The sequence below is a fragment of the Babylonia areolata genome, chromosome 30, assembly GCF_041734735.1.
Source record: "Babylonia areolata isolate BAREFJ2019XMU chromosome 30, ASM4173473v1, whole genome shotgun sequence".
In the NCBI taxonomy this organism is placed as follows: domain Eukaryota; kingdom Metazoa; phylum Mollusca; class Gastropoda; order Neogastropoda; family Buccinidae; genus Babylonia; species Babylonia areolata.
In genome coordinates, this window is record NC_134905.1 from 15,768,784 (window position 1) to 15,781,283 (window position 12,500).

General features: G+C 41.1%; 1 protein-coding gene across 1 annotated transcript in view; it reads left to right on the forward strand.

Moving 5' to 3' along the window:
- Positions 1–9,297, forward strand: part of LOC143275442 (uncharacterized) — a 33,225-nt gene extending 23,928 nt beyond the window's left edge. The window contains exons 8-10 of the mRNA XM_076579571.1: positions 277–417; positions 3,906–3,994; positions 7,539–9,297. Of these exons, the coding sequence (XP_076435686.1) occupies positions 277–417; positions 3,906–3,994; positions 7,539–7,544 (236 nt within the window). The 3' untranslated portion in view covers positions 7,545–9,297. The remainder of the gene's footprint in view (positions 1–276; positions 418–3,905; positions 3,995–7,538) is intronic.
- Positions 9,298–12,500: the final 3,203 nt, after the last annotated feature.

Sequence of the window (12,500 nt, forward strand, 5' to 3'; positions counted from 1 at the left end):
CCCAGGGGAGAGCAGCCCGAATTTCACACAGAGAAATCTGTTGTGATAAAAAGAAATAAAAATACAAAATACAAAGTTGGAAGAAAGTCCGATGCTGTAACCATTCGACAGTTACGGTCCTCTGTCGTCCATTCGATGTTGTTTTAATGTTGCGGTTATTACTGCATTCTTTTTTCTTTCTTTCTTTCTTTCTTCTTCTTCTCCTTCCCTCCCCTCCTCCTTCTTCTTCTGGTTACCATTGTGTATTTGTTTTTATCGTGGTTACTAATGTTACAGATTTCATACAACGAGTGATGGTCGAGACGTCCGTTCCATTGGATCCAAACTATACAGGCAAAGCGGCCTTTAGCATGGTGAAGGAAATGCAGACAAACCCGTCAGCTTTTAAAGGTCGTCGTGTTCTCTTTATCCATACAGGTAGTTATCCTTTTCTTTCTGTCTTTTGTGGCTTTTTATTTTTTATTTATATTTTTTTTTTGATGGTTGTGTAGATAGAGGTGGAGTGGGGTGTCTGCTTTTTGACTTAATTGCACAAACAAAGTGAGTCTTAAGTTATAATCCGGTGTTTGGTTGTCTGTGTCTCTGTCTGTCTGTCTGTCTGTAATTCTGAGTGTCCGTGGTGAACTTTAACATCGTCATTTTCTCTGGAAATACTTTGTCTCTCAGTACCAAATTTAGCTTAAGAATAGTCAGGGGAAAATTCTTCACAGTCATACTAATAATAGGTTGTAAGTCTCCCGAATTAAACTGTGTTTCCGGATCATTAACGATTTATTTCGTTGAGACTACTTCCGGATTCCGAAAACACCATTTTACCGCTTCCCAGTTGCCGGAACGTAGGCTATGCTTGGTAAGAAGGCGACATGACCTCGTTTTTCTTGTTCGCAATTAAAAGGAAAGAAATACAAATTTTGGACAGAACACATACAGTGACACTAAAATACACCATTGACTTGTTTACTGCATATGAACATTCTAATGTGGACATCGAATCAACTAGAATGAACATAAAAGAAAAATTGAATCGACTGTTTCACTGAGTTTCAATCAGCCTTGTTTAGACTGGTCTGTGCAGTTCTTGTTTTTTTCTTGTTCACAATTAAAAGAACAGAAATACAAATTCGTGTTTCCCAGAGAGCGTAAACTCAAACGGCGAAATATTGCAGTGTACTTGAGGCGATGGCAACGTCTCCTTTACTGCGGACTTGAAAGAATCTTAAATGCCCGAGATATACCAAAAGAACATGATTTAAACGGCGTTATCACTTTGAATACCGCAATCGATTTATCACATTGTAGATATAGAACTGCTATAGCGCAGTGACTAAGACAATTTCTTTCCGCCCGAACATGCTGGGTTCGAATCTGCTCTCAGCACTTTTAAAATATTTTTTATTCCGAAGCTTTATAATAACAAATACAGAACACGTTTTAACAGCGTCTTTAGCGCCTTGTTTCTATATTAATAATAATAATTATTATTATAATTATGATGATGGTGATTGTGATGATAATACTTGTCATAATTTCATTTTGATAAAACCACTCAGGCCTATTAAATAAATATCTCTAACGGCATTAACTTCCAAGCCCTCTTCCACCTCTCCTGCCCAGACTTCCGCCCCTTTCTTCCCCACACCTCAAACTCCACCTCGAGTGGGCTGCCAGTTCAAGGGAGCTAAACGCATCCCCTTTGCCAAGCTGCTCTGCCTTCCCTTGGTACGAATTTTATCTCTTCTGAGAACTTGCTGACGAGGAAACTGTGCAAGAAACGGAAGGTTGTAAAAGCAAACTCACTTTCGATTAGAAGCGTTCCACCGGATACATTAATTTTATCGAACGTGACTCTTGTTTCTGCGCCTGTAGTGTTTTATTCAGACTTTCTATATTTGAAAGTGTTACAGACTCGGCAGTCAAATCTGATTTTATCGTCTTCTCAGAAGGAATGTAATCCTCGTTGTCGACCACCTGCTAAGCCAGTCCCCACCTAACCCTGTTGTCACGGGCAGAAAGGCCTTAATAATAAACAATTCAGACTTCAGACCTCTCTCTCTCTCTCTCTCTCTCTCATGGTGATCATTCTTCGTTGTAGTAGCAGTAGATGTAGCAGTGTTAACAAAAAAGTTATTATTGTTGTTTCGTTATCGTTAATGTTGTTATTGGTATTGTTGTCACAAGGACAGATTGGAAGACTGGGCGATGCCTAAAATCTTTATCCTTGAGTAATAAAGTTTTTTTAATCTCTCTCTCTCTCTCTCTCTCTCTCTCTCTCTCTCTCTCTCTCTCTCTCTCTCTCTCTCTCTCTCTCTCTCTCTCTCTCTCACGCCATAGAATATTGTTTTCAGAGATCTGAATGTGTTCTTACAGTGGATATAAACTAACGAAATCAAACTCTAGTCTGGTCATGTCTACGATTCTGTATACTTACATGTATTACAAATTGTGAACCATCCTCACCCAACTTTTTTTTTTTTTTTTCGCACTGACACATCTTTACATCTCTCTCTCTCTCTCTCTCTCTGTCTGTCTTTCTCATAATGTGTCCATCTGTCCATATCCCTATTTACCATCGCCTTATTTGCTGTTATTTATGTCTCTTTCATCTGTGTTTTAGATTTTATCATTACTTTTCTGTGTTAATTTCACTTGAATCATTCATGTGTAGCATTCATGCTAGGGTTTTGTTGTTGTTTTTCCCTTGGTGTGTGTGTGTGTGTGTGTGTGTGTGTGTGTGTGTGTTACTCGCTTCCGTTTCGTACAGATGTGAGCGATGTTGTGTCTCTCAGTTTGACGCTGTGCTATACTTGTAGATTATACATGTATTAAATATAGCAACATTTATATGCCTGTATGTTTGTGTATCTCTTAGAACAACGGCAGATGTGTAAGTCGACCCAAGTGCTAATGTCTTCGCCGTTGGAAAATAAAGATTCATTCATTCTCTCTCTCTCTCTCTCTCTCTCTCTCTCTCTCTCTCTCTCTCAGGAAGAGGGAAATGAACAGCAGTTTATTTCGGAATTTAGAGATAGACTTATTTGTTCTTTTAAACAAAATTGGCATTCTGATATGGAAACTAAAGAAAAATATAGTTTGTTTTGGGGTTTGTGTTGTTGTTTTTTTCATTCAAAAGTATATTTCAAACGGAAAAATTCCTGACAGTCATCACAGATAAGTGGCAAAGAATAAACTTTGCAGGATTTCGACTAAGGACACTTCGATTTAATGCAAATAAAAGATGGTTTCAGCCTGGGACATCCACAGAATCACCATGCCCTTTGTGCGCTTCTAGTGTAGATGATGAAACACATTACTTGTTTCGATGTAAATCATTCGATAGGGTAAGAGATAAGTGTGTGTGTGTTTTTTTCAGTCTGATGTAACTGAAAGGCACGACACTGTTTCTGCTTTGTCGTCTGATGATGATCTTACAATACTGTCAATAGCTAAATTTCTTGTAGAAGCACAAAGAGTAAGATGCAGTCTTACTATTCAGAACAATACCAGAGTAAATGAGGGGGAATAATGTCTATTATCTTGTGTTGAGACTGTAAGCCAAATAATAAAGTAGGCATTGAACAATATCGCTAATAGAATGGATGGTCGAGTAATGGTGTTTTTGTTTGTTTGTTTGTTTGTTTATTTGTCTGTTTGTTTTTTTAATGTTTTTGCTTCCCTATTGTAAGGGTGTTGTATTTCCATGAAAGCTTTTTTGTTTTCTTTTTTGCATGTTTTGCATGTTTTGTTGGATTTGGTTTTGATGGATTAAGCAGAGTGTGGTATTGTACTTGTGGTGACTTAAGAAATAACCCTTATCACCCCCTTGTCAATAGACCTTTGCAGGTAATGACAATAAAATATCAAAGCGTCTCTCTCTCTCTCTCTCTCTCTCTCTCTGATATTTCCAGGAGGACTGTTCGGGCTATTTCATGGGCAGATAAAAACATTCATGGAGAAGAAGGAAGAGCTGCAACCCCGCATTAGAATATGGCCGGAAGTGAGTGATTCCCCTTCGTGAACTCTGGCAGTGTTTCTTTATCGTGATTGAGTGGTTGTGTGCAGTGTTTTTTTTTGTTTTGTTTGTTTGTTTTTAATTAGCCGCAGTGTAGTCTGAGATCAAAATCTTGACTGGTTGGGTTTTTTTTTTTCTTTCTTTTTTCTTTCTTTCTCTCTTTCGGAATAGCAAAGTCAGTCAGGCTATAACAGCTTTTTGGATTGATTTATGAGTTGTGAAGAAACAAATATGGCTTTGGTTCTTATTTTTTTTATTCGATCATAACAATCGAAATATACAGAACATAAAAATAACTGTATATATTTTGGATAGCCTTCAGCATTTTGCCACATATTCCATTTTTGATCATAATGGGCCACACTTTAACATGGGAAATTGAATCAAGGAATATTTTACCAAGGTAATTTTGTTCTTTATCTTTTGAATCCATCGTGTTCATATGGGAATGGTTTGATTCACGGTGTGAAGTTACAAAATACTCAACATCGTTTAATGGCAGATTTTCGTATTTCCAGTGCGGGCTTCAAGATCTCCGCATCTATGAAAGGGACCATATCTAATATTTTCTGTCAATGTACCGTGCTCGGTTCTAAAGCAGGTATACCATTTTCATGACGAAATATACAAAGGGGACTGTGGGGTTGCTACATAAACGCAAATTAGAATAACATCTATTAGAGTCTTAAATAATTCTTTACAGTCTTAGCATGGTACAATTTTCAATGCCATGGTCGATTTTCTTCACCAACTAGTGCCATTCGTTTCGGACAAGCAAAATCACCCCGCCCGATTTTCGACCTGCTTTAGAGAGTCTGACTGCAGGACAATTATACTGTACAGAATTTTGGAAGACATCTTGGGTAAGATTTCCTGCAGTAAACGTTTCCATGAAACAAGCGAAAGCAAATGTGTTGGTGTACGAAATAGATCAGGGTTGGTTACCGTAGAAATTATGCCACATACATTGAAAGAGAGAAATGAAATATTTCTAATCGAGGGGAGACAATCTAGGATGTGGGCGAGTCCCTGATGTCTCTTAGTTGTCATTCCCTTTCTTGGCGAAGGTCTTGCATTCTTTATTTTTTATTTATTTATTTTTTCTGGTCCATCGTTGCGGGGCTGTTTCTTTACCCGTGTTTGCATTGAGTTTGATCTGTTCTGAGGTTTCTGTTGCTGGCCTGTGGAAAATTGTCTGGTTAATCTGGATGGCAACGACGATGAACTTTGGGGTCCTGGGGTCCTCTTATCGCACCAAGTCGTGATGGTGTGCCTCTGGTCGTGCCTCCTGGTGAGGGGCTGGCAGCAGATGCCTCCTCACTGCAGAGCTGGTCTCCTGGTGCAACCACTGTGGGAACGGGGCCTTTGAGGTCTGGAGTAGGGGCAGCTTCCGGGAGTGACGGCCTTGTGTCCGACAGAGTGAGATCAGGGAGGGAGGGGGGTCCTGCCTTTTCCGTTCCACTTGCTGCTGTGTGACTGCCACGTGGTGAACGTTGAGGAAACACGTCTCCCGGCTGATCCTCCACACTGAAGGGGGTCTGTTCTGTACAAGGAGAGAGGTACGTCAGACCACCAGAGCGGTGTGCTGTTACCTTTTCCACAAGAGACGGAAAGGGTTTGTGAAGCCAGGACAACCACTGGTGCCTCCATCGTTGTGATGGCATCGTCTGGAAGGGCAACACGCACACTCCGCGCGTGCCTGCTGTAGTTTTGAGGACAAGGGCAGCTGGTGTCGGGGGTGGGCTCTCTCTGCTCCTGTGGACTGGACGCCGGACTTGGTGCTGTGCTGGCCGTTATCAGTGTTATCGACTGGACGTCGCTGTCCTTACCGGACTGAAAATCTAGCGTGGTCAGGGAAAGCGAAAGAAGAAGTAAAAAAAACAACAACAAAACAAACACCCCGTAATATTTCCCACAGCGACAGATACTGAAGCTGAAGGTTTAACACAGTCCCTCAGAATTCTAACAAATGCAAAGTTACCAGTAGTGTTCCAGTTCAAGGGAATGTAGCACAGCAGGGAAAGCCGCAAAACGTTTCACTTCAACACCATTCTCTCAGGCGCAAAAGCCGAGTGGTTAAAAGCGTTGGACTTTTCAATCTTAGGGTCCCAGGTTCGAATCTCGGTATCGGCGCCTGGTGGGTTAAGGGTGGAGATTTTTCCGATCTCCAAGATCAACATACATACATACTTGATAGTGCCTGAACCCCCTACGTGTGTATACACACGCAGAAGATTAAATACGCACGTTAAAGATCCAGTAATCGATGTCAGCGTTCGGTGTGCAGTGACAACAAGAACATGTCGAGCATGCACATCCCGGAACATGGGGTATGGCTGCCTACATGGCGGGATAAACAAAAATAAATACAGTCATACACGTAAAAATGTTGCAGGTCTGTATGAGTATATGATAGTGTGTGTGACTGAAACCTGACTGAATGACACAGGAAATGAATGATGAGTGCCCAAATGGCAGCCGTCAGTCGGCTCTACCCAGGTAGGCAGCCTGCTGTTTGACTCTGTGTCTGTAAAGCGCTTAGAGCCTGGTCTCCGACCGAGAACTGGCACAATAAAAGTATCCATATCGCCATTACTATTAGTGAAGTGATGGCCCAGAGGTAACGCGTCCGCCTAGGAAGCGAGAGAATCTGAGCGCGCTGGTTCAAATCACGGCTCAGCCGCCGATATTTTCTCCCCCTCCACTAGACCTTGAGTGGTGGTCTGGACGCTAGTCATTCGGATGAGACGATAAACCGAGGGCCCGTTTGCAGCATGCTCTTAGCGCACGTAAAAGAACCCACAGCAACAAAAGGGTTGTTCCTGGCAAAATTTTATAGAAAAATCCACTTCAGTAGGAAAAACAAATAAAACTGCACGCAGGGAAAAATTAAAAAAAAAAAAGGGTGGCGCTGTAGTGTAGCGACGTGCTCCTCCCTGGGGAGAGCAGCCCGAATTTCACACAGAGAAATGTGATGTGATAAAAAGAAATACAAAGAAAAAAAAATCGACATAATCATTTTTACTGCCACTCAGCCATAATTATACGTATTACATTAATTGATGGGTTATTGACTTGCTCAGTTGGTTAGTTAGTTGGTTGAACAGATACTTCATCAGTTCTATTTTTTCTGTAGCATAAATTCGTGATTTGAACAGTTTCAGAATCTTATCTTCTTATGCATTCTGTTGTTTCTGTGTCACAGCAGTCCACGTGTAGAGAAGCGGGCTGAGTGTAGAGTTGAGTTGTAACATGTACACAACCAGGCCACCATACATCTTGTCTGAAACAGAAACACCACATATATCAATTAGAAAAACCAGAACAATTGTTAGCCAGCAAGTGGAAAGCGTGGCACACAGTTTTCCCATCAGGTGAACAGCAGAGTAAACCGATCTCTTTGCAGAATCTAGCGTAAGTCTGTACGTTGGTGTACGCCAGTATATGGCAGTTTGCCCAGGTAAAACCATCATACACAAAAGGAAGTTGCTTATTACAATAACAGTGAACCATCTGACGTTTCTTTCAGAATTAAAGTTTGGAAACCGGAAACCAGGCCAGGCGGCAGAGACCAGACTGACCATCAAGGCCCCAGTGTTCCAGTCCAGGAAGGAATGGTATCAACGACACCAGGATACCAACAACCCAAACCCCTGCACATGTTATATGTACTGAACATTTATTGAACCTCCATGAGCCGTCAGGAAAGCAAAAGACTGTCCAGTGATCGAAGGTGATCAGCCAAATCATTAACACTGACACTTCACTGGACAGAAAACACAGAAAGCCACTCACTTTACAAGTAACGCTCTTTGTCCTTGACTCCGCATACTGTAGATAATTTTCATGAAATAGTCCGTTGGCCATCAGAGTAATGCTGTTATGGATCCCCATACACACGTTAGCAACCAACATGTTACCAAAAATGTCGCGCAGTTGCTTCCAAACACGTTTGTGACAACTGGTAAAAATGTTATGCAAACCAGGCTACACCTAAGATGGAGATTGCAGCAATCAAACAAAAGAAGGGTTGTTTTTTTTCAGTTCTGTTGGCAGCAGGTTTTCACATGAAGGAAGAACAACGTCAGGCCCCTTGCATTTCAGCCTGTTGGACTGTTTCGGAAGTAAACTGTTACAACAAAGTCTGTAGTTTGATGACCATATATATAATAACGCATTTGACCCTGCCATCAGATCCAGAGGAAAGTGACTGACTGGATTCCCCCTTAAATCTAATTCAACATCAGTAACCAGGTTATCTGAGATCAAGAAGAAGTCAAGACGGCTTTGTTGTAAGGGAGTTGGTCTCCTCCAAGTGTATCTTAAGACTTCAGTATTGAGTTCCCTCCATATATCTACTAACTGTAGATCATCTATCATCTTTAAAACTTTTTCTTGTGCTCCCTGATTATTCACATGCTTATAATTGTGGTAGTCTACGTTGGGATTCATTACTAAATCCCAATCCCCTCCCATTATGACGTTAGAAATTTCTTGCTCTTCAACTTTTTTTCTGAATTTCTTCAAAAAATATAGGGTCATCTTTGTTAGGGCCATAAAGGTTTACCAATAGAATTTCGATATCAAATATGTTTAAGACCAAAATGATATAATTACCATGAGTATCTGTAATGGTTTTTTTAATTTTTTATTTTGAACTGAAAGTTGTTATTCAGCAAGATAGCTACTCCTCGTGACCTAGAATTATTAGATGAAAAAACACATTCATAACCCCATTCAGCCCTTATTTGTCTCTCCATCTTTTTTGTAAAGTGTGTATCTTGTAAAAAAAAAAAAAAAAAAAAAAAAGACTGAATATTGTTTTTGTTAAGTATTGTAAAACATCTTTCCTTTTTTGAAAAGCACCTAGCCCCTGGCAATTTAAGGATGATATTTTTAGACTATTCGTGAGTGAATTGTATATTGGACCACACACGTTGCACCATTAATATTTCAAAAACAAAGTTTTCCACCTGTACCATTTTTTCTAATCTAAGAAATAAAAAAAAGAACAAGAACGATAATGAATTCCTTGTTCTTTACAAACTGAAGCATCAGACACTCAAATATTTGGCGAAAGTCAAATGAAATATATGAAAAAGAAAGAAACAAGACAAAATATTTTCCATTCACACAAATATACACATACATTGGCAAAGAAGAAAAACAAACAAATAAAGAAAAACAAGCAAACAAACAAACAAACAAAAAACGGACACCTGTTTCCCTCTGACCATCCTTGGCGATCAGGGAACACAACATCGCACAACTTTTCATGTTTGATTTCATAAAGCCATATTTCACGAAACTCCTTCCCATTCTCGTGGAAAGTATTTTTTACAAGATGTGTGCGCGTGCGTGTGTGTGTGTGTGTGTGCGCATGTGTGTAAGTCAACGCGCGTGTGTGTACAAAACGTAAAAATCGTGCGAGCGATTTTGTCTTCTCTTCTTCTCTCTCTTTTCAGATTTTTTTTAGCATATTAGCAAAACATCTAAGACAATATTCACATAATATTCGTGCCAGTATGTTCTGATTTTTTAACTCGCTCGGAGATCCCGAACCATCAAGGGAACCTGGAGCACGTGCAACACAACCTTCCCTCACTTCGCCCGCAGTCACCTTTGTGTACAAGTTCGCGCGAGTGTGTGTGTGTGTGTGTGTGTGTGTGAGTGAGTGAGTGAGTGTTAAATTCTTAAATTTAGTAGGTCCAGAAAAACATACATGTTCAGAGTTTCTAAGTGGTTACTGCCAATTCCATTAACTGCGAATTTGCAAGACTCATACTTGACACATTACCCAAGCAACAATATGATAAGGTCAGGTGAATAATGAATACATTTTCCTGAAGTCAGTAGGTGACATCCCTGATCCTGTGGCGTCTACATGACGAAGTTGAGGGAAACCCTCAGCAGGGAAGGGACGACTACATAAGAAAGAGTGACCTTGACACTGGCAACCCTCAGAACAGGTGATGCCACACATCATCTCGTTGTGGGCACTGACCCCAGCCATCACACAGATGATCTCCATGAACACACACTCTGGAACTTCGACATCGGTAAAAGCCCCCACACGTCACTGTCTCAGTCTTGTTCATCTTCTCCATAAACACAGTCAGAAATGCCATTGCATCGGGTGTACACAGGCAAACAGTACAGCCATTCTGATGTGCAGCGATAGTGAGTGTCTGGGCATGAGTCATCAGCTGCTGGGTAAAGTAACCAGTACCATCAAGAGTGATGTAGATCAGCTGCTGCTTTCGGGCTTTCTCACTTTCTGCTGATTTATGCCAATCATTTTCACGACAACTGACCTCATCAGAGTCATCTAGACAGTCTGAGAAATCGTTACAGCATTGACTGTGCAATACACACTGACCGTTAGAGCACTGAATACCGTCACATGATGGATATTGACGGAACGACTCATCACTGTTATCTGGACAGTCCTGTCTGAAATTACACACTGAAGTAAAATGAAGAGTTGTGCTGACATCGTCGCATTCAAACATGACATATGTGTAAAAATCTCTCCACCCTTTACCCACCAGGCGCCGTCACCGTGATTCGAACCCGTGACCCTCAGATCGAAAGTCCAACGCTTTAACCATTCGGCTGTGGCGCCCGTCGAATCAATCTATCAATCTATCAATCAATATATCGATCAATAAAGCAATCAATCAATGAATGAATCAGTCATCTGCTTCTGGTTTTTTTTTTTTTTCTCGTTTTCTAATCTTTCTCCTCCTCCTTCTCCTCCGTAATCAACATTTTTTTTTTTTTTTTTAATATATATATATTTTTTTGGTGGTGTCCCCGACCTGCTTGCAGGCCAAATCATGCACAAGGAGATAACTCTTGCCTTGCGTGTGGGACATCGTTCGTAAAACAGGGGTTGTGTCCCTTCACATTGACACTGCGAGGAAGGGGTTTGGGGGGTGGGGGGGGGTGGGGGGGGGGGGTTGTGGTAATGTGAGGGAGTGGTGAGAGGTGTGTGCTTAACGCCCTCTGTCTCTCTCTCTCTCTCTCTCTCTCTCTCTCTCTCTCTCTCTCTCTCTCTCTCAGACACAAACACACACATGCACACACAAACACAACACACACACAGATACACACAAACACAACACACACACACACGCATAGATACTCGTACACGCTCTCTGTCTGTCTATCTCTCTCTCACACACACACGCACACACACACACACTCTTTCTTACTCTCTGTCACACACTTTCTCTCTCTCTCTCTCTCTCTCACTCTGTCTCTCTCTCTCACAGACACAAACACACACACACACACAATCTCTCTCTCTCTCTCTCTCTCTCTCTCTCTCTCTCTCTCACGCATACTGACAAACACACAAACACACACTCTCTCTCTGTCTCTCCGTGTCTTTTTCTCTCTCGGCTTCTTCTTCTTCTTTCTTTCTTTTTTCTTTCTTTTATTTGAACAACGAATTTCTCGCTTGCTAACAAAGAGTGTCTCTGTTCAGAGTGTTTGTATAATAATCATGTTCCTCGTCACCACCCACCACACAAAAGATACAGGATCTAGGAAGCCATGGGACTTTCCCGGGAAAAGACAGCAAAGCCAAGCCCATCCCAGGAAAAAAATCGGTGGGGATTTTTCAGGAGCTGTATTGGTGTACACAGACTTTTAGTGAAGGACTATAAACATAACTCGGCTTATATAACAGATTGACATAAGTTTACATTTGGGCCAACAGCAAAGTGAGAGCTGTATTATCAATGGTTTCTCCAGTCAATGGGAAGGATTATGACTCTCAAACTAGGAGGCAAAATTGCACTGGCTCTTAGTGCTGCAGCCTTGTGGGCTAGTTGGCCTTTGGAAACAAATCCCAACGGCGACTGTCCTAAAACCCTCTTGGCCGAGAGAGTGGGGATGTAACTTGGTGCAAGACACTCTCCACTATAATCAAATTCTAGCCCAAATAGTCGGAACAGCAGTTAATGCCTCCTCTCTCTGCTGTTCTGATGGTCATAGTCGGACACGACTGACTATCATAAACTCAAAGGAGGCAAGAAGATTACACTACTGGCTCTTAGTGCTGCAGCCTTTGGGGGATAGTTGCCTTTGGGACCTGTCCGTTCCCTTCTCAACGCCGACCGTCCATAGAAAAACAACAACAATAACAACAACAACAACAAACAAGAGAGGCAAGGCCTTCAAGACTCACTTGTGGTAAATTACGTCCCCTAGCATCAATTACAGAGTAATTTCCCTTTTTTACTATCTGCACCAAAACGTTTGCGAAATAAAAATAAAACCCGTTCCATGCTTAGCAAAAGAAGTTCCTGTTTGAACAAAAAATGATAATAATGACTGCTCTTGTTGTTGGGTCAGATTATCAGATCAAAGTGCCAAGTTTAGAGAATACAAAAATATAAATATAACAGTAAATGCAGTTTGCATATAATTTGGCTTCTTTTTAAAAAAATCTTTTTGTGCCCATCCCAGAGGTGCAATATTG